Source organism: Solea senegalensis, linkage group LG14 (assembly GCF_019176455.1).
Source record: "Solea senegalensis isolate Sse05_10M linkage group LG14, IFAPA_SoseM_1, whole genome shotgun sequence".
Classification (NCBI taxonomy): domain Eukaryota; kingdom Metazoa; phylum Chordata; class Actinopteri; order Pleuronectiformes; family Soleidae; genus Solea; species Solea senegalensis.
In genome coordinates this window covers 7,578,287-7,600,398 of record NC_058034.1, presented here as the reverse complement: position 1 = coordinate 7,600,398, position 22,112 = coordinate 7,578,287, and the positions used below count along the sequence as shown (strand labels likewise).

The 22,112-nt window shown below is 41.3% G+C and overlaps 1 protein-coding gene across 1 annotated transcript in view; it reads left to right on the top strand.

Annotated features, from left to right (window-relative positions):
• The window catches only part of trabd2b (TraB domain containing 2B), a 59,670-nt gene that overhangs the window by 23,110 nt on the left and 14,448 nt on the right, over window positions 1-22,112 (top strand). The window contains exons 3-4 of the mRNA XM_044043462.1: window positions 11,787-11,933; window positions 16,079-16,253. Of these exons, the coding sequence (XP_043899397.1) occupies window positions 11,787-11,933; window positions 16,079-16,253 (322 nt within the window). The remainder of the gene's footprint in view (window positions 1-11,786; window positions 11,934-16,078; window positions 16,254-22,112) is intronic.

Here is a 22,112-nt window from a genome sequence, read left to right as displayed (position 1 = left end):
AAACAACCAAAAGCAGAGAGAGCAAAACCCACACGCAAACGCACAAAGACACAAAAATGAATCAAGGTTGTCAATAAATTCAGGAGATTATGAAAACATTCTCAATGCCTTGGCCTCGGCTCAAATCAACAAGGCGAAGTGTCTGAACTGCAGATTTATGAAATAATGAGAGTCTTATGAGAGCAGTTAAATGTCTCGTCTCTGATGTGACAGCCAGCGCTGCTCCTAGTCAAGGCCAGCAAGAGGAAGAGCTACTAATCTATGGCCAGCATTACCGTAACCCCTCCACCACATGTCGTCAAGACTCTGCCTTCCACCTCCAAACCACCGGCAGCACAGACGAGTTCTTTCCCATGTCCTATCACTAAGCTCACTTTCACTATACCTCCCACTTCGTGCATCCACGAAAGTTCTGGTGTTTGTTTTTCTGTTTTCCTCTGTCTCCATGTTCCCACCGAGTCTGCTCTCCGTCTTGTGCACACTGTCAAATACAAGTACTGCTTCCCTCTGTCTCTGTGTTCTCCGCCTCTCACAGACAAACACAAGCAAACACACTTCTGCACTTACACAAATACATGTTTTCCCCAACTCTCTTTCCTCCAGCATTGATAAACGGCCCGATGCTGCAGACAGACTCATTTATGGGTTGCTCGTAAACATGATTCATTCTTGTGCAGTTCATTTTTTATTATCGGCCTGCTGTCAGCGTAAATAATTCCCATTATTTAATTACTACATAGGCCACAGGTTCTGAGTATTAAGGAAGCGCCCAAGTCGATGAGCTAACTTCATGAATCTCGTTTCATCTTAACATCTTAACTATGCAATTAATTCAGATTAAAGCGTAAAGTATACATTTACCGATGTTATCAGAGCAAAATGGGCCATTCCAAAAAACAAAGATATTATCTTGTGAATGTTGGCAATGAAAGTACTGATAATTCTTCTACACCTTCAAATGTGAGGACCCTATTCCCGTTAATAATAAACCACGTTTTCACATGCCTTTGTGGAGAACCATGGTTTTAAAGATTTACAGGTTGCAGAACTTTTCAACAAATGTGAAGTGAGCCAGGTAATACTCAAGTGGTGAGTTCAATTTCATGTTTCTGTCAGGGTTCAGGGTTTGTAGTTTTAAGTGGACTGGAAAGTGAAGTGAGGGAGGAGATGTGATCCTATAATAAATAAGGCAAGACGCTCCTGGAAAACATTCACACAACTGCAGTTGTGTTTTTTTTTTGTTTTTTGTTTTTTACATGAAATGTAAGAGAAAAAGTCAAATCAATGAATGGATCAAAGATGTAAATGTTTAATCAGCGGATTTCGAAAAGTGCAGACATAATACATCTGACCAAACATCTTAGAAGCACATGACAAGGTAATCCTTATCGTACCACTTCTTTATACTCAATGTTCAGCTTTTTACCTGCACTTCACGTCTGACCACCTATCATTTTGGGTTTCATTCTCTTCACTCTGGTCTTCATCACCAGCTGAGCTTCCACTTCTCTGTGAGCGCTGTTGGCTGACATTTAAAGGCCTGCGTGGGAGTGTTTTCCTATTACCTTTCCTCAGTCTTGCGTGAGTGTGTGATATTGCTCTCTATGATCAGTCCACATGACGTGGAAGTGGATTAAGGAGTGTATCCTCCAGTCGGTCCAGTAAAGTCCAGTTCAGCGTATAGAAGCGGGTACAGAGACTGCTAGTCTGCCCGTTTTTCATCTGCTTTTCATTTACACAGAAAGACGGAGAAAAATGACAGATGTTGGAGAGTTTTGATGTTTGGCATCAGGCCAGAGCAACACTGAAAGGATGTCTCCTACGCTGTGTATGAACACTGTGTGAATGCCATATACACAAATCAGCTTTACATTAGATTAGATTACATACAGACTGCATATAGACTGCTAAAATGAATCTAGTCTATCAGTTTTAAAGTGATGCCCAGGATGTAGGACAGAAATAGCAGTTAGCCAGTAGAGGGTGTCTCTGCTAGTTGCAGAAAGAACTGTTAATTGGTAATTACAGGTCTTCTCCAATAGCAAATGATGTCTGTTTTGTCAGTTATGTTCCCATTTAGAGAAAAATAGAGATTCAAGTACAACACATATGAGTTGAAACATTGTGATTGATGGCTATAGTCAGACAGTAGGTGCGTGGACAGGTGCCGTCAAATCTCGGGTTTATTTCTTTCCAAATTGCATTTTATTTATACTTACGTTCATGTTCAGGCTGCACTCCTCATCGCTGCTGTGGCCTCTTTAGGTTTTCTAGAGGAACGTCTGACTTGGTGCACACAGCGACAAAGTCTTGGACTAATTCTCACCTTGAATCTGCCATAATCTGCTGTAGTTGTGGTTTGTAGAGCTGCACTTAGAGGTGTTTCTCCTTGTTCTTCTTATGAGCTTTAGAAGCTGAGTGGTCGTCGCTTGTATTTTTACAGGTCCAGTCGACTGTGTGTGCAGCACTGGCAGAATTTACAACATAGATAGTTTTCAGCATATCACTTGACTCTGTCTTGAATTTTGCATCTTTCTCGTTAGCATGTTTGTCTCAGATAGCTGCTTCGACATTGTTGTGAAGGGAAGCTGCACTGGTCCCACACGTGACCACAGCCCTACAGATGCTTGGACTTTGCAGGGATCACACACCCTCCAAGTTTGCACAAACGTCATGTGATTCCTGCATGACATTTTGGTAGAAAGCAAGGTGGAAGAAAAACAATGAAAAGTTTCTCAACAGGTGCATTCCTCCTCTTCTGCCAGATCATTCATGGGCTAGTCTTGGAATTAACACAAAGTGATAGGAAAAGATTCAACAGCCCCAGAACAAGTCTCTCTGGTGGTCTCATACTTGTAAGTGCTGGAAAAATGTCGGTTGGAGTAGTGGCGATGGTTGTGCACATTTGTTTATGTTTGTATGTCCTTCTCCACGCGTCACTTCTGGCAGTGTGTTCGCCTTGTGGTGATGATTTGGACACAGCTTTTCTCATGGATGCACTAACATGATGTTTTGAAAAGACAGAGCAACGTGACCCTAACTCACAGTGTAGTTTCCGCGCCGCAAAAGTCCTATTTAACACTTAAACACATACGTACACTGCCTGTTCTCAGCCTCTTTCAAGCTTGAAGCGTTTACAGTCTTGCTCTGTCTCTGTTTTTCTACAGGCTGAATATCCTTGCATGAAATTGAACATTTCTCCTGCTGATTTGCCGTGAAATGTTGTACTTGTGCGGGATTACACCGCTAAGGAGAGGAGAGGAGAGGAGAGGAAGTGTGGTCCCCTCTTACTGCTGCCGTGGACAATTAGACAGTTAGAACACTGTTCAATTGGAGCAGAGGAAGGAGGAAGGATGTGAAAGCTAAATAAACAGAGTGACAATGGTGAAATGAGAGCCACCATCAAATGGAATAACACAAGGAACAAAGAGCAAGACGAATGGGTAGCAGAGAGTTAGGGGCTTTAACCTGGATCTTCGTGAATGGGAACACATATCCAGGGAAACGGAAGGAGGGCTGCTAGATGTTTGAGAATTGATGATTGATGAAGAGACTTGATGTCTTTTTGGAGGGACAGGGACAGTCTTGAGGATGAAGAGGCTTTGGGAGGGTGATGAGGAGAGATGTGACGGACAAAGCTTGACAGCTGGGCTCCAGACCCATGAGAGGAAGAGAAGGAGGAGGAGGAGGAGGAGGAGGAGGAGGAGGAAGGAGGATAGGTGCATAATAGGTCTGCTCCCTTTTCTCTTCGTTCTATCTCTCGCGGTTAACCGTAAACATCTGGCCTGCTGAATTTTGACTCTTTTACATTATGCCTCCTGCTGTGTGTCCTGCAGCTTTTTCCCTTTCTTCTTTTTTCTTCATTATTCATCATCTTTTTCGCTTGTTTTTCTTCCTCTTCTCCTCATCCATTTACCTTCTAACCCTCTGATGACACAACATGCACACTTTAACTCATACATAAAAGCCTCTCCACATATTACTTTCATATGAATGTATGGTTTTTATGGCTATGCTCTGCTGAATTACACTCTATACTACTAAGGCGTCTGCTACTCTGCAGGAGAAATCCAATCTGCCTGTTGAATAGTGCAAACAAGAACAAATCAGTCTTGGATTCTAGCTGAGGTGCACACACGATCCTTAACTGAAACAGCGATTTATTTAAAGAAAAATCACTTTGACTCAACATGACGTCATTTGAATATAATCAAAATGATGTGTGATGATTGAAGGCTGAGTGCCTGCCGGACTTGCACGCACACACAGGAACCTCTGCAAGGATTCATCTCTTTAAAAGGGATGATTCAGTCACAGCTCCTTACTGTTTGGACTCTCGCTATTTCTCAATCTGGATTCATTTTTTTCTTCTTTACACAATTTATGTCCATGCGTTAGATCTTGTACTGCTCTCATGTTTCAGCCGGATCTCAGATGTGGACCCTGCACAGGACAAACCATTCTTTGGGAATTAATCTGTCTAAAACCATCAGTCCAACCAACGCAGACTGAGGGAGATAAGAGAGAGTGGCTGGGTCCTGGTTGAGGAGGAGGCATATTTAAGCATATACGGCTGTTTTTGACTGCTGCTTTCTCATGCCGCTGAGAAGACCCAGCTCATCTGGTTTGGATAGCATCACACATCATAATGGGAGCTGGATAAATCCAATGGAATTCAATGAGAATTTTTCCTTTGGAAAATAAGCAGTCTGTGAAACCTGTTAGTATTAGTGAAGGCCATGATGTTACTGGTGGGCTACGAGCTCTCAGTGAAGATAAGTTAGAGTGACCTGATCTAGGCTAGATATTAGCAAGGCCTTTAATTCTGTTTTCCTTAAAATAACAGGAGGACATCTGACAGATGTGTTGCCTGGTGAGATCATTTCATATTCTTCACGTCATTGATCCTGTAAGAAAATACAACAGTTTATTGGAATAAAGACGATAATGGAATTAAACATTTTTGAAAATGATATTCGACTGGTGAAGCCAAGTAAATTCACCCAACACCATCTGCATTCCTAATTCTTTTTTTATTAAAATTGAACGTGGAAATCTTTTGAAGGCCTATTTAGGTTTCAGATACAACACTGCCCATAAGACATTTCCGCAGCACCTCCATAAATATACATATGTTTTTCTTTAAAGATAGCTAAATGAACACATTTAATAAAACAACATTTCATTGACTGGTCGGCACTTTCATAAGGAGGTCTAGCACTGAAATGGTGCTATCATCACTGTCCAAAGCACCTGTCCCTTGTAATGTCAATGGGTTTGTTTTTGAGCCAGTTTGTACAATTCAGCAGAAACTGTGTAAAATGTGCTCTGTGTTACAGGAATGAGTGTATGTCCAATATTATGTAGATGTAAGCAGTTTTTTGGCTGCAAGTTGCTGGCCAATAACAATTACCTCAAACGTTGCAGACTCATGTTACAATTATAATTTCCCTTTTTTATATGTATAGTGCAACGTTAATTAAATTTACCTTCACAATTAAGCTTTTTGATCCCCATAGATATTCCCTTCAATGACTTCAAAGATGCATTTTTGTAATGTGCAGACACGTTGTTCTACTCTACTCTATATATTTGTCCATGCTTAGTCCCACGCTTTGATACTGAAAGGAAATAAAATTGAGCACAAATTCCCCTCTATAATTTTCCACCACACTTTCACACCCCACAGCCTCCGCTCGTGGACAGCTGTGTGCCTTTACATTCAGAATCAAGTGATACTTTATTATATTCTCTGTTTTCTTGGGGGGCAGGAAAGCTTAGGCACTCCTTGCCAAGTCAAACAGCAGGGTTTATTTGTGGACAAGTGTAGGTAGAGCTGCGAGATAGAGATTCTTATGTGTGTGGGTGCCGATAAGTCGGGTTTCATTAGAGTAAAGAACAGACTGAGTGGAGACGAGAGAAAGGGAGAACAGAAGTTGACGTGTGAACTTTTGTCAGGGGAAGAATGGATAAGAAAAGTACGAGGAGGAGGTGGAAGGTTAGAACATTTTCACTATAGTGAAAGCAAAGAGAGGGATATCTCCCATGATTACACCCTCACCCCTTGCCACAGAGGGGAAATATGACAGGACGGAAGGGAGAACGCGATGGAAGAAAGCAAGGCTTTCTGTGGAAGCTGAGAGCAGCAGGCTTCAGCCACTGGGATTGTCCCTCTGGTAATCCCTGGATTTCCTAGACTGAGGCACGAGGTAGATTTTCTGAGAGAAAGAGAGGGAGAGGGGTTGAGAGAAAGGAAGTCAGAAGACAAAGAGAAGCAGAGACAAAAGAGAAACACGATTCAATTTCCTGCAGTATGTGGTTTGTACACAGGTATCGCCCAAAGACAAATGTACTGTGTGCAATTATTAGCGTGTGTGTGTGTGTGTGTCTGTGGCTGTGTTTTTAAGTGTGCAGCATGTATATGAGTATTAGCAGGGATAAAGATTTAAAGGAAAACATGGTTGTGGGTTGCTGCGACTCATGCCAGATGTGATGCGCTGCAAGCACCGCTTACCTTCAAATGGGCAAGTGAACCGAAAGGTGCCGAAGGCCTGTAAAACTATTTTGGTAATGCTCGGGCCACATTTAAGGTGTTTATATGCTTGGATGTTGTTGTTAAAGCCTTTGACACGTCACACGATTCCCTCAGAGTCAAAGTCTCGCGGACCGTTAATGATAAAACTGTCCGGACTTTGATGTGGTCTTGTGTGACACCATCTTTCCACCCTAATGTATTCAAGGTGCTTTTCAGAGCTTGCGTGGACTCTAAAGCTCAGACAGCGGCGAGCTTTTTAAACACTCAAGCAACTCCTATACGCACTGTACATTCAAGCATGCAGCCGTAGTATAAGTTAAAAGAAAATGAATGCAAGGGTGTTTTATTCATTATTTTTTGTTTCTGTACTGTGACTGGAAAGTGCACACGAAATTGGTATCCACTCTTTTTTTGGTGGTTGCTCCGTGGGGAATGGTGATGAGATATCGCACTTCTCCTATTCTTGGGTTGCCCTGGATGTTATTTCAACTCCCTACATCCTCTCCTCTGGTCACCCCAGGGTGCTGTGAACTCAGGGCTCCTCTTTTCGTCTATAGCTGGAGCCCAGGGGGAAGCAAGCTCGGCCCAGAGGAACCCAGCAGTGCGTGTCCTGGGTCAAGGGTCTAGTTCTTCTCTTTCTCAGGCAATGAAACACAAGTGGCTCTCAGGGAGAGGAGAGCGGTGAAGGGGAACGCACCACCAAAAAAAGACTGAACAGACCAGAGATAAAGACTGAGAGGGAAAACTGAATTGTAATTTGAGATGGTTTCTCTCTATTCTCTCCATAAATTAAATTAAAAGAGAACTACAGTGATTTCACATTTAAAAGCATGGTTCAACAAGGAGCTGTGCAAAAGTGAAAAAAATAAGTCATTTCTATGGGAAAGTGAGCCTACTTTTTTCCTGAGGAGTTAGTGGTCTGAACTGCTAGTTTACAATACAAAACAATAGAACATTAGTTCAATTTTGTAAACTATGTAGAGGAAAATAGATGATCAAGCAAGACAAATAAGGGTGGTCACCAGTGTAAGCCATTGCAGGTGACATTGGTTTCAAAAACTGACATGGCATGGGTCAAATTGTAAATCTTGATGCTTTACAACAGACGTTTTTGCAACCAGAAGACAGCAGTATATGTCTGTGTTGTTTCTTGTTGGAAAGACAGGAGTTTACCTCTGTAGCCTGTCTGCATATCTAACGACCACTGACAGAGCTGTGAGAGGTCAAGTCGCAGTGTGGGCACTGGTTTTGTGCCAGGTTTTGACAGAGTTATAGGAGTTCAATGCAAGAACAGCGCAGTCCTCTTTTAATAGGGCTTGCTGTGAACACGATAAACACAGCACCGAGCGTTCAGTGTTTTAATCTTTACTGTTTTTTTTTTTTATTAAGACCACATTTCCCATAAACCTTCTTACTCTCTGTGACAGAGATATTGTTGGAATATGTTCCCCCCCTCTCTCTCTCTCTCTGTCTCTCTTTCATGTGTACTAGTTTGTCAAGAGAGGGATTTAGGATGAAGCCATCCACTGTTGCAATAAAACAACTTGATTTGGGCAGTAAAGTTGTGGTTTTCTACAAGACCCAGATAAGAAAGAGTTAGAATTGTGAAACATTGTTGAATTTTTATCTTTACACATTTCTTCTGAAATGATATAAGTTTTTTGAGGACATTTAAATAAAAACAAATGCTATCATCTCCATGTGACTCACTGCACAGTGGAAATCATTTGTTTTACGGCTAAACACACAGAGACAACATAATATTGCATTAGTAAAGTGAGGCGGCTGCAAATTGGCTTGAGTAAGACTGAAAAATAAAGCAGTTTTGACGATGTGATGCGTGTGATGTGTTTTGTGTAATGCCTAAATAAAGAAAAAGGTAAAAGACACAAAATAAATAAAACGGAGCTATGATAGTTGCTTCAGAAAGACAAACAGAGACATGCAGTAGAGGAGGGGAAGAGGGAATGTGTGTCGCAACAAAAACTTTTCAGTTCTCCTGCCTGATGCTGGCAGGAATCACCAGGGTTTCCTTCACCAGTCTGGTTATACGCCAGGCCTTTTGCCCATGTGTCTACACTGAACTCACTTAAACAGAGGAGTCTCCCCCATCTGTAAAACACATGCTCTTCTAACAAGGCTTTATTTGTCTTATACCATTCTTTCACACTTTCACATCTCTGGCTTTTGTTCTCTGTCCGTCTCATACCACTTCACCTCTCCCCCTTTGTTCTTCCTTCCCTTTTTTCTCTGTCAGTTTGCAGAAACAGTGGAATAGTGTCTGACTGTTTCACCAGACCAGATGAAGTTACGGGTCAGGGAAGTACAGGCATATGTTTTATTTTATGTTATTATGTATTTATTTATTTTTCTAATTTGGGAATTCGCTGTTGTTGATGATTGCTTTGCTTTCGTTCCATTTATTTTACTGACACCTATAGCTGCCAACGAAACAGTAATCCGAGGTATTGGATGGTTTCCTCTTTGCCAGGGTTTAGTGTTTGGCCTTCACAGTTTGACACTCCCTTCTCTTGTATCACAGCCTGAAACCCTTCAGTGCCATCCATCACTCACATCCTCTGATTCAGATTTAGGGAGGAATTCTCGGGGAGTGATGAACTCGTCAAGAGTGAGCTCTCTCGGTTCCAGCACCTTGTCATCGGCACCTACTCATTACACACTTCAGTCCTGTAAAATCTTCAAACATGCTAACACTGTTAGCCTGGCTTTAATGCACTGCAAGTCCAATTGCTGCAATGCACACACATGTTGATAAATGTCATTTTCACTCAGAAATATAAAAGATCTGTGATATTTTAAATGTTTTTCATTTGTTAGTCCCACTCCAGCCTGACCCCTTTCTTTCTGTTTTCCTTCCAGTGCTCACTAATGAATTTTTGGAGTGCTTTGCTCAGCTTACAGGTTCCAAAATCATCCATATGCTTTGCTCCTTCCAGCTTTGTTCTTATAAATCTTTTTTTCTTTTTCTTTAATTACAATTAGAGTTTCTCACGCATGCATTGAGACAAAAGAGAAAGGAGCAAAGAGAAACCTGCAGTGGAGTCAACTGTGTGGTGAACAACTGGAGCCAGTGCTATAGTTACTTTGAAAAGGCCTGGCTGTTAAAGATCCAGTTTGACACAGAGATTGGACCACTTCACCATGAGAACAACCACTCCGTCTGTCAATACACGCGTGCATGCGCACACGCATATTCACTCTGATGCATATACATGCAAAGTGTACACACACACACACACACACACAGGGAATGTTTTCCCTCGTTCTCCTCCTCTCCCTTTCTCACACTGATTGACATGTGCACTTATTCAGCCCGGCGCACACACTCAGGCGTCATGGTTACAGCTGCAGTGATGTTCAATCCCCGGGAGACGGACAATATTGAAATAAGAATTCCCTTAACAACATAACGACATGCACACACGCACTCACAACACGCACAAATACACGTCTTTCATACCCTCCATCCACCAATTCACTCACCCTCCCTGTCATGTCACATCGAGTGCAGTTTGCCATGTTAAGAGAAACTACTAAGGCTGGCTGCATTACAAAAAGCCACAGGTGTGTGTGCTCTGCCAGCCCGAGACCTTGACACCGCCCATGAGACCTGCTTTGGTGTTGCTTTTGGAAAAGAGTGCCAAAGGACTTGGGGAGGGGGCAACTTGCTGGCACAGACTCAGCAACTGCAAAAGCCAAAGGAGCTACTGTAACCAGTTAGTCAGGTATTATCCTCTTTGGGCCTGGCATCACACATTCACATTACTCTGAATTTGGAGCAATAAAAAGAAAAAGAAATCCTATGTGAGATGTAACTAGAAAATTAAATGAGGTATAGTGTCATTACTGAGTCAGTAGGGGTGCTTCTGGGAATGGGAAGTCTGGTGCTGAGCTGAGAGAAGCATAAAAAACTTTTTTTTTTTTTCTGAACTGAAGTGGTCACAGGTTTGCTGGAGGCCTATTCTTTGATTATGCGCCTCTGGCAGGGTGATGATGGGGCGCTAAGCATAACAAAAAAAACATGCTGGATGAAGTGTACGTCAAAAAGAATAAACAGGATCAGACTGCGTTCTTGGTTGTACAGTACAGTGGGAGGGAAGGCTCAGGATCCAATGCTGGACGAGATGAGAGGAGGAAGTCGACTCTTGGAGTGAAAGTGGCGAAAGAGCTGGCAAAAAAGAAAAGGGGATAATGAGAGTTGCTGTATATGTTGTTAGCTCATCAGTTGTCACGTTGCATTAGATTAAAAACATACACTGAACAAAGTCAAAATTCTGGTTCACAAACATAATATGAGAGAGTCAAGGTTGAGCTTTGAGCGTGGTTGTGATTATCCCAGCATTAAGGTTACCTGGAGTTGAAGCATTCAATATACACAGTATGGGCATTTATGATTGCAAAAAATATAACTTAATTGCAAGAATTACGACGCAGCCTTTTGACATCTGCTTCAGTCAGTTGTGCAGCTGGATCGGCCTTAAGCGGCTCCATAAATCATGCAGGCCATGACGTTCTTCCTGCAGTGTTTTCCAAAAGTGCTGGTTAAGGTTCTTGGTAATTAGTGCGGTGTGATTTGAAGATATGATGAGCTGAGTCACGTTTTTGTTTTCTTTCAAATCAAGCAAACAGAAAATGCTTCATTGGGTGCAAATCTACTGTGTAGTTCTGGAAATAGATAAAACAATAAAGCATGTTTCCTCCTTTTTTTGTGAGAAAGCTGAACAGTGATTGACAGCACAGTCAGAGGTGGTGCGGCTCAGAGGTTAACCCTTGGTGTCTCAGACAGCTGTCTAGTCATTGGCTGGTTGGTGGCTGCATGCTGTAAATTCTCTCTAAAGAGGGTTTACTGGTGATTTTAATGGGAGCTGTGAATTTAAGGCACCCTGGTCCTGGTGAAAGAAAAGTAACTCTTATTTTTAAAGGGTCTAGCTCTCACTCTCTCTCTGTTTTTCCCCTGATTTCTCCTCCATTCAGAAGAAAGTCAGTGAAGTGTTATCATGTCTTCTGTAATCTGCTTTTACTTGTAGTGAGCCTAAATCCAAAATATATGAACATTTCATTTCTTTTTTAAGACGTATTTATGACATATTTTTTAAGGGGCAACACAACTGGCACAATTACTCCCTATAGCAAATGCCTCCTCTGCACATGGCAGAGAAATCCAAGTCTGTGCACACAGAAACTAACAGCAGGCCTGTTTTTTTTTTCATCTTTCGCTGTCTCCCTGCAGGTGCTGTTTGCCTTGAACCAGACGCTGCTACAGCATGAGGGAGTTCGAGCAGGAAGCCTGCAGGGCTCCTACACCACTGAGGACCTCATAACACACTACAACTGCGGTGACCTGAGCTCCATCATCTTCAACCATGACACCTCACAGGTTTGTCTTTAGAGCATCTGACTTGTTGAGGTGTTAAAACTTTGTATGTGGTAGAGACTGTGATTTTGGAACAAAAAGAGTAAACAACACAATCAAGCCTCTGTTTAGAATCAAATCCTGGATTGGTCAGTGGTCTTTCTGTGTATGTGTGAGTTGTACAGATTGGGGTCAATTTTCAATAGATTTTTCAATAGATTTTCCTTTTTCCAATTCAATTAAATGCAGATAACATGCACATTAAGACATTCTACGGCTGGAAAAAGTAGATAAAAGGCAATATTTGCAGTGCAATATCGTAAAATACCAAACATGAATTGAACAAACATGTGTTTATTAAAGATGAAAAGAGCATAAGTGAGTACGTAGGTTGGCGATGCACTACAATTAAGTGTCATTTTTAAGTCATTGTGTTATTCCATGACGTAATGAAGTGACAGTGCATTCAATAAAGAGATGAAAAGCTTACGGACATACAGACGTTAGTGTTCAGCAGATTTATAGTCTTGGAAAAAAACCTTTCACATTCCTTGAGCCACTTGTCAAACTGTTCAATACAAAGATGACGTCAACGGTGTTATGTTATGCCAGATGCTGCATTTTTGGTAAATGTAGCAGCATTGATGCACTCACTGGCTTGATGTAGATGCTTTCTCTCTTTGTGAAGAATAAAGTGTTGACGGCAAAAGAATGGAGACATATTTCCTACAGTAAAAATGTTCACACAAATAGCAACTACTTGACGCTTCTGCCCAAAAAGGTGTCAGATCCTCAATTTAACCAGCTAACATCCACTTCACTGCCATTACTCTCTCATCCCCTCAGTCTTTTTTAGGCTTTCATGTCAGTGACACAAAACTGCACATTACCATATCCATCCCAACCTTAAGTTACTGGATAGTGTCACACTTTATTAGCTCTGGACTAAATACACCATCTGATCCCCTGTAGCTCTATGCTTCCTAACATAGCCTCTGCTCCTGGTGTGACGGCCCACTCATCCGTCTTCATACTGAGCTGTCAGAAGGTCATTCGATATGGTTTACACACACGGTAAATACATCACTCTCCATCTCCACCTTCAAATTCACGTTCACTTGAAGAGCATCCTCATTACACGATTACTTCCCATGCTGATCTAAAGTGTCATTAAATATAACACACCATGTATTTACCACTGAACTGCAGGGACTGCAATTTGCAGTAGAGACACAGTAAAAGAAAGAAAGATGTGCAGTGCACCGTTCAGACATCTTGGCTCTATTGTTAATCCTCCCGAACTCTCTGTGTCTGTTTTTATCCATCTTTTATACAGCTGGGGCCGCAAAGAGCTTTTATTTATTTATGTCACCTGCAGTCAAATGCTTTATACCAGTTTGTCTCTGCTCCTTATATCGCAATAACATGTATCAACATTTCCCAGCATATGCTTAAGCAATTTGGTTGTCCACTTTGGCGCCTCCCTCTGTAGCCAGGAAAACTTTGAGGGCTTAAAAGAGCAGGTGTTTTTGATAGATAGGACCTTTTCCAGAGTTCTCCAACACCCACGATGCTCTCCCAGCTCTATCTTCATTATGTAAGACAGAGGTCGACGATGGGCCCCAGAACACAGCACAGTAGAATGATGCAAGGGAATTTAATGCATTTTAACACTCAAATCTATCAGAGACACAATGTCAACATGGGACACAAGAAAAAAACACTTGGATGCATTCATTTGGAATATATTATCATATCATGTGGTAAACGTTTATATTGTGTCATGTTCGGGGGAAAGAAAATAGAATGTGCACAAAATGTAAAGGAAAAGATGAAAAAAGTGACTTCAAACAGGGAAATCAGAGAGAAAAAGAAAGTAAAAAAACTGATGAAGCAAATGAGTGCAGAGAAGCAGAGGGAGAGGTGGTGAGGAAGGAGAAAATATCTCGCTGTCACTCCACATTTCCTGTGCAGTTTGGGACAGAGAGCAGCTTATGGACTCCTGCGATAACTTATCTGCATTTACTGCTGCACTCCCACCTTGACCCCTCTCTGACCGAACGCTCACACTACCCTCACCCAGCGGAGCAATGATGAAGCACTCCTACTTCGAGTCTGGCATTGTTTTACCACTTAACTGCTGTATTTAGAAGCAAATAAATGAAACGTGTAATGTGGCTTAAAATATACAAACCATTTGGATTTGATCAGGTCTTGAATTCAGCAGCTTGCCAAATAACAGTAAAAAAACACACATTTAACTGACTTTATTCGCTGAAATGACTTGCCTTTTCACATTTTATTACAATATTACATCTATATAACTAGACACATTTGTCTAGTTTCATAAAATGATGTTGTATGATGATCTATGCAGAGTGGAGAGCAAGTCGAAGCGAAATCTTTTAAGTAGTTTAACAAACTCTCTCCACTCTAGAACCTTTCATGCAATACACACCAATGAAATTCCGTGAATTTGAAGTCCGAATGAAGCTTCTACATTGAAATATGTGGAACCAGTAAGTAACATGACTGTGTCTGAAGTGTGTTTCTTGAAATTGTCTTTGAAAAACATTTCATATTTCAGAAAGTTTGACATATTCCAAAATTCTGAATGGTCTGAATAATATCCTATAATGAACGTTTTGTGTTTGAAGTTGAAGGCGTTGAAGTATGTGGAACTAGTTAACAGACAAGTACAACAACCTCAAACATGGAAATAACTGTAAAATAATAGCAATAATGAGAAGAAGAAGAAGAGAAAATGGCCTGTCTGATGTCTGATGGTACCAAAAAAACTACGGAACCAGTGATAGAGACTTTATGTATTCCACCCTACATTGCCCAAAATGCAACTCAACAGTCAGATGTGTTTCATATTCAATCTTCAGCACCATCTGATATGGCTCCACTTGACATCCCTTCTGTGAAAGCTCCCCATTTGAAGTGCATCACAAATGACAGAAATACATACTCCGATTGCAGTAGGTGTGAATCAGAACATTTCAATGTGAAACAGATGTGCGGGAGAGGGAGTGAGAGAAAATGTGTCAGATAAGGGTTTTGGATGAGCACTGGAGAGCAACACCTTGTTCACATGTGGTACAATAAATCCCCTCACGCGCTCAGGAGTCAGGAGACACCTCACACACAGACACGCGCTGATTTACGCACCATTCGCAGCAGCTCTGCTGTTGTGTCAACTTGTAACTCAGTTTCAGATAGACAGAGGCTGCACGCATGCATGTGTGTGTTCCTGTCACACTCAATACAATCCCAGATTTAACACATCTTGCACTCAAAACCACAAGGACGCACACAGACATAAGAATAAAGACAAGGTTCTGTTTCTTCCGACTCCAAGACCTCCAACATTTGATTTGAGGAGGAAATGAGAAGACTGTTTGCTTCACACACTCATACTAAAACAAAGAGGAATGACAGGTATGCTGTTTGCGAAGACCACTGTGGTTTTGTGACATTCTTGGTAAAGGGAGGAGTCCTCCATTTGTTGCAATCTTCAGTCTCACCATTAGATGTCAGTAATTCTTATTAACTGGACATTTAACATCTAATGCTAATATTTTACGGCTTTGCAAAGTAGTCGGTGTGGAGGTGAGGAAGAGAAGAAGAAGGCAGTAATGCAAACAAACGAAACGACTTTCAAACTAGACCATTATAATTAGAATATGTGGCAAACAAGTTTGGCAACAAGTGAAATTCTCCTATATTTAGAAAACTATTTTTCTGGCTGCAAATGATATGTTGGAGCAACAGGAAATGGGGAACATGACATACCTCTGAAAATGTATATTATTATGTCAACAGGTAGAGCTATAAAAAATCTCTGCTGACTTCTGTTGACCTCTGCTCATCCTCACAGATAAACACTGTTGATTCACTGGTGCAGCAAAGAGTAAAGCCCGACGTGGCCTCTCTTTGTACTGTTTGACTCTTGATGCAGCAATTGATCAAATTGAATTACTCGCACACATGAAAAAGGCCAAAACATTTCCGCTCTCTCTGTTCTCAGCATAAACAGTTGTTTATGCTCCCTTGTTTAAAAACCATCTGTTGAACTGAGTCTGGCACTCCATTACTGTCAAGCCCCAGCACTTTTAATTTGGTGTTTTAAATGATTCATTTTCTCTCCTTTTACTTTCTTCCAGCTGCCTCACTTCATCAACAGCTCTCTGCCAGCCCATGACCGTACGACTGCCCAACAGATTGACAGCTACTTCCGCCAGGAGCTCATCTACAAACGCAACGAGCGGATGGCTCGCCGTGTGTCCGCCCTGCTGCAGAGGAATCCTAACCAGACGTACTTTTTTGCTTTTGGTGCAGGTGAGCTATAAGTCTGCTCCCCCCCCACGACCCTCATGTGGAGGATAAAGTGGTAGAAGATGGATGGAGGGATGAATGGTGATGTGTAAGCATTCTTTCCAAACATATTCTGACTGGAGCTGAGTGTGTGACGTTTACATTTGAGCGTAAAGTGAAAGAGCCGTCAGGTTTTCTTTGGTTGTGATCTTTGACTTTAAAGCAGAACTAGTGATAAGGCAGGACATTAATGATATACAATGGTTCCCAGATCCATGGCGTGCGCACACACACACACACACATGCACACATACTGTAAGTCTCAATTATAGCCAACTCCAACCTCAGAAATAAAGAAACCATGAGCTGTTTGTTTCAATTAGCATTCCTGGCTAATGCTGCTAATGTTGCCTGAATGGCGTTGTGTGTCCTGAGGGGGATTCATGTGTGTGTGTGTGTGTGTGTGTGTGTGTTACATTATGTACTTGTGTGTTTCCTCACCAAACAGGTGGCGGGTGTATGTCTGTGCGTCTGTTTACTGTATAATTGTACATGTGCAGTTAGTGCATCTGAAAATGGGCGGCACAGCCTCGAGGGTGAGTGGGTGTTTGTGTTTGAGGGAGGGAGGGAGAACACAGTCTTATATATTATTGCTGGAGGTCTGATTCCTTCCTCCATCATTTCTTGGCCCCCCTAAACGTTAAAAAAAAAATAAAAAAAAAAAAAATCAATGTTTCACTGATGAGTGCATATGAGACATCCCTTTCTTTTACACACCATATTTATGAATGAACCCAATGAGGTAATACTACATATAAGAGTTTCTCACATTACATTGTGTCTCTGTATCATTTGTAATTCAATGTAGCCAAGTTAAAGCTTTGATGTAGCACTAAAATTGAAAATGACATCTTAGTCATGACTCGTGGGCTCTCCCTGCCATGACATAGTCACGTCCTGCATCATTTGTGCGCATAAACATTTTATGGCATCATTAAATTCAACCCCCCCATTGAATAATTATTTATAAATCTCATGGTTTACGTACTTCAGTAGTGCATCTTGAGGGGATGTAGTATCTGAAGTATGTGGAAACGACATCTCTTAATACAAAACTAGTGGACCCCCTCCAGGTCTGGCTTTGAAACTATACTGCTGATATCTCACATGCCAACAGGCAACACAGGGACAAAAGTATGATTCTACAAATTGGAAAATGTAAACCTGTGAACCCAAAATATCATTGTTTTACCAGAGTGGCCAAATACTGTTGCTCTTAAATTAAACTCATGTCACAGCTGTCATGTGCACCCCATAAAATGACCTGGGGCTAAAAAAATACCTTGACACTGTATTTCCTCAGGTCCTCACTTGATTTAATGAGCAGTTGTCAAAAAAACTGACAGACACAGATTCCTCCATCTAGATTTAGGAAATCTTACTGTAAAATGTTACTCTGGCATTTCTTTACGGTAATAAAAGAGGCACATTTTATCATTAAAATCTGTTCTATTGCAGGCTCATGTTTTCCAGATTTGCCTCTAAATTTTTAGCCGTTAGTAAAGCAGCTGTGTGTTTAGCTTCCCCGTGTGTCTAACCTGACCTGGGTGGATGGGAGGTGAACATATGTGTCAGGTCACCTACAGGCTGCAGCCTTGTGTGAGAGAGAACTGACAGCAAGTGTGAAGTGATAAGAACCATCCCAGTTGTAACCTGCCGCATACACAAACATATGTACACATGCATGCTTATACTCGGAATCATTCTTAAACATGCAAACAGTGCTTATACACATACCAGTGGTAAACGATTAGTGGCCTGTGGGCCTCCAGAGATGATCAAATGTTCTTTAGGGGTCGCCACAGCAGCTCATGTGCCTCCATTGCCCTGTCCCTTGTGTCCTCTTCAGTTACACCAACTGTCCTCATGTCCTCCTTCACAGCATCCATGAACCTTCTCTGTGGTCTTCCTCTTTTCCTCCCACCCGTCAGCTACATTCTGATCGTCCTTTGTCCGATATAATCACTATCCCTCCTCCGCACATCTCAACTTTGCCTCTCTCACTTTATTTCCAAACCCTTCAACCTCATATCCTTCCTGGTCACTCCCAATAAAAAGCTCAGCATCCTCAGCTCTGTCACCTCCAACTCTAACTCTTGTCTTTTAAACAGTGCCACTGACTCCATACATCATACATCATATCAGGTCTCACTACTGTCTTTCATTTTTACTGCTACACTTCTATCACACATCAGCCCTGAACACTCATTCCCACCCACCTGCACTCTCTTCTTCACCTCTCTTGTGCTCTGTCCATTGTTTTGGATAGTTGACCACAAGTATTTAAACTCATCCAGTTCCACTACCTCTACTGCTTGCATCTTCACTATACCACCTGTTTCACTGTCATTCACACACAGGAACTTTGTCTTGCTCCTACTAACGTTCATTCCTCTTCCCTCCAGTGCATATATCCATTTCTCCAGGCGTTCTTCCAGACAGTCCGTTGTCAACTTCCTCTCTGTTTTTCAACCATCTATATTTGAACATATATTCACTGCAGATGTTTGTGTTGCTTCTCCTCTGCTCAGGGTGTTTTTTTGAGCTTACATTTTTCTGACGTTAACAGCTAGCTGCACTCTTCTGGCATCCCATGTGCTACTGGATTTGTGAAGCCAGCATTTCACTTAAACATGTTTCCTTATTCTCTGAACTCATGATTTGACACATTTAGTCATTTAATGTCTTGATATAATACATTTCTTACATGTAGCACCTTTAACCGTACTCATTTGATTGTTTTTCTCTTAAAATTGCATACTTGTTTTCATGTAGTTTTAATTTTTGTTAAGAAAAAGCATAATTGAGCTATAGTTGTAATAATAATATATCTTTTGGTAGGACTACTGCAGTTCCTTTAGTTGCATACGTACATCTGTGATGCTCATTTATTCAGTTTTTGCTCATAATATGCATGTAATTAATGTCAATTAATGATTCACTTAAATACTGGGCCTTCCCTACCGGTTCCTTCAGGGTGAACTGTGAAACCCAAGGAATTTGATATTAGTGATGTTAAATTAAATATACTAATTAACTAAATAATGTTCAGGGTACTAAAACACTGCAAAGGTTTCATTAAATGATTTCTCATCAAATAATGCTGATTTTTAGCTGGTTAAGTGGAGATCTAAAGTAAACTATCTTCTCAAGTGCAAAATAAATGCAGCTGGCAAATTTAATAACCAGACAAATGGTTACATCTTAATAGAAAACAAGTTGTTTAACAAAAACATATTCATCCTGATCTTTTAGTGATGGTAAATGCAGCTTAACATTTGTCTACCACACTAATACTTTTCATTCTCACTCTCCAAATACATAGAGAAATTGACTTGGTTGGAATCTTATCTCAAATGACAAACTCCAGGTTGTTTTATTAATGCTTTGCCTATCTTTTGATGCAGATTTGCCAAAAATGAGACACAAAAGCTCTAATAAATCAGGCTTAATAATGTTTCTCCCATGCTCTAATCACAAAGCTTCCCAATTCCCTCCTCCATTTCTATCTTTAGGACACTGACTCATGTCTTTATGGTCCCGTAACTGTCACTGCTGGTCCCAGTTTCCCATTGGCCCTAACCAACCATGAAATTTTATCATTCAGTGATGCAAGGACGTATAAAGTGACCGTTTGTACTTGCAAAGGTCTGACTGTATCATTGCTCTTTTTGGAATGGCCCTAGAATCAACTTGCAGCCTAGTTTTGTAAAACGATCATGATTAAAACAACAGTACATGCTTTGAGTAATGACAAGGAATAAAGAGGACACAAAGTGTGAGGGCTAAGATTATCCAGACCTGTTTTAAACTAAATACAGCTCAACGAGATGTATTACAGCTATTTCAGGCCAATTGTGGGTGTAAAACAATGTGATCATATAAAATCCAATCTTTATGGTCAGATCTCAGAAATGCCATTAACCAGACATGTGTTACTGCTGGAGGTGGACTCTTACTGTACGCTATGGTATTATTTTGTGTGAAGTTTAACATGGAATAAACACACCATGGGACATGGAAACTTTTGGGATCTTGGCCTTCAGTCTGACAGGCTCATGGTCTCTCTGGTACTGTATTCTTGTCTTGGTGTGTCCTTTTAAGTCCTTGTCAAGTGGCTGTTTTTGTGTTTGTCAGGTTGCATTTTGCCATAAAACAGACACATATTAATGACTGCTCTTCAGCTGCTTTTTCTTTGGACCCCTTGTTTCCAGACTGAACCTTGTCTAGTGTGCAAAAGGAAAATAGGACTGTCGGGAAAGAGTTGAGGCAACGCTCGGGTCAAGGCCCTCCAGAATTACTGATGTCGTAGTCTGATCCAGAAATTTTTCTCACAGGGTAATTAAACTATACGACGTGTGTATAAAGTGGTTCATGCAGGAAATCCATCTCTGCTCAGCTCAGCACCTTCCTTCCCAGCCTCCCCCTTTCCTCCCAGTGTACACCTACACCTTCCTGTAGCAAATGTACCATTTTGTGCAAAATGTACGCTTTTGTTCTCACTGCACACCAAAAGCAGATTCGTGCTCATTTCACTGCCCAGTTTCCCTCCATCCTGTGCACATGTCCGTGCACACGCATGCTTTAACAGAGTTTGTTCTTCACTTGCACCAACAGGTTATTGTTACAAATTACCGAGACAGGCTAAATGAGCTCCAGCAGGCATAATTTAATTACTCTGGGCAGTATAAAAGAGTCTGACTGAGCAGTATTATCCTCTCACTGGAGTCTGCTGTTGGGCCAAGATTTCACTGGTCTACAGCAGCAACTCATTCAACAGTAATATCTCAGTCAGTAATTCAGAATATATTTGAAATAATTGAATTCTCATGCAGTGAGCTTACATTACTTTAAGTCAACAATTCTTCAGCATTCACTCCCCTACTCTGAATTTTTTAAATTGGCTTTATATCAAATGACTACATGTAGTGTGGAACGAGTCAATAGTCACCATGAGCAGCTGCAACTCCCTATTTTCGGTTTGGGCTGTTAATTGATACATGGTTCAGTCACTTGTTTCACAGAGTGCGGTTGTTTTCAAGCTTAAAATCAAACAAAAGTTTTTTTTCTGTGACTGCTGGATGTCAACATGAATGAGTCTGGACATAGTCCAGAGTTTGCTGTTCACATATAATGAGCGCGGCAGGAGACTGTCTGGGTGAGTTGCATTCACAGCAGCAGGAGAATCTCTTGGGACTCCAGGTGAGGTGGCGAAGTCTGAAATAAGCACGCGCGATGCAAAGACACTCGCCTATTCACTCACCTCGGATCTTCCACAGCTGTGGATCCTCTCCTGCTGTGCTCACACTCGGACATTATCCAGAGATTATGCTGAGGAGTTGGCAGGAGGATTTGTGGAAAATGTCCTGAGAGACTTGTGCAGACGTTTCTGTTCTCACTTACAAACTACAGAGAATCTCTGGACTTAAGTGCATGTCTAATGTTAGCCTAAGATCATTTCAAATAGTTTCATATTTTCTTCAAATTAATTTCCTCAATAAAAGTGTGATGGGACACACTCATTAATGTGTTACTATACAGCCAGCAAGCTTATGTAGAGCAAAGACTGACAATAGGGAATGTTTCAAACTGTTGTATTTCTGTTTGGCTGAAGTGAGTAACCCTGTGTTCATAATGAATATTTACAATTACAATTATTCAGCTTTTCCATCCTCTGTGTCCTCACAGTCTTTCATCCTCTTCTTCAAAACGGTGGTAAATGTGGTGACTGCTGTTAATGATTACTATAACTATTATGTAATAGGTACCAATCACAGACATCTACTGTAGCATGACACAGTTTCCCTTCAGAGGCCAAGTGAA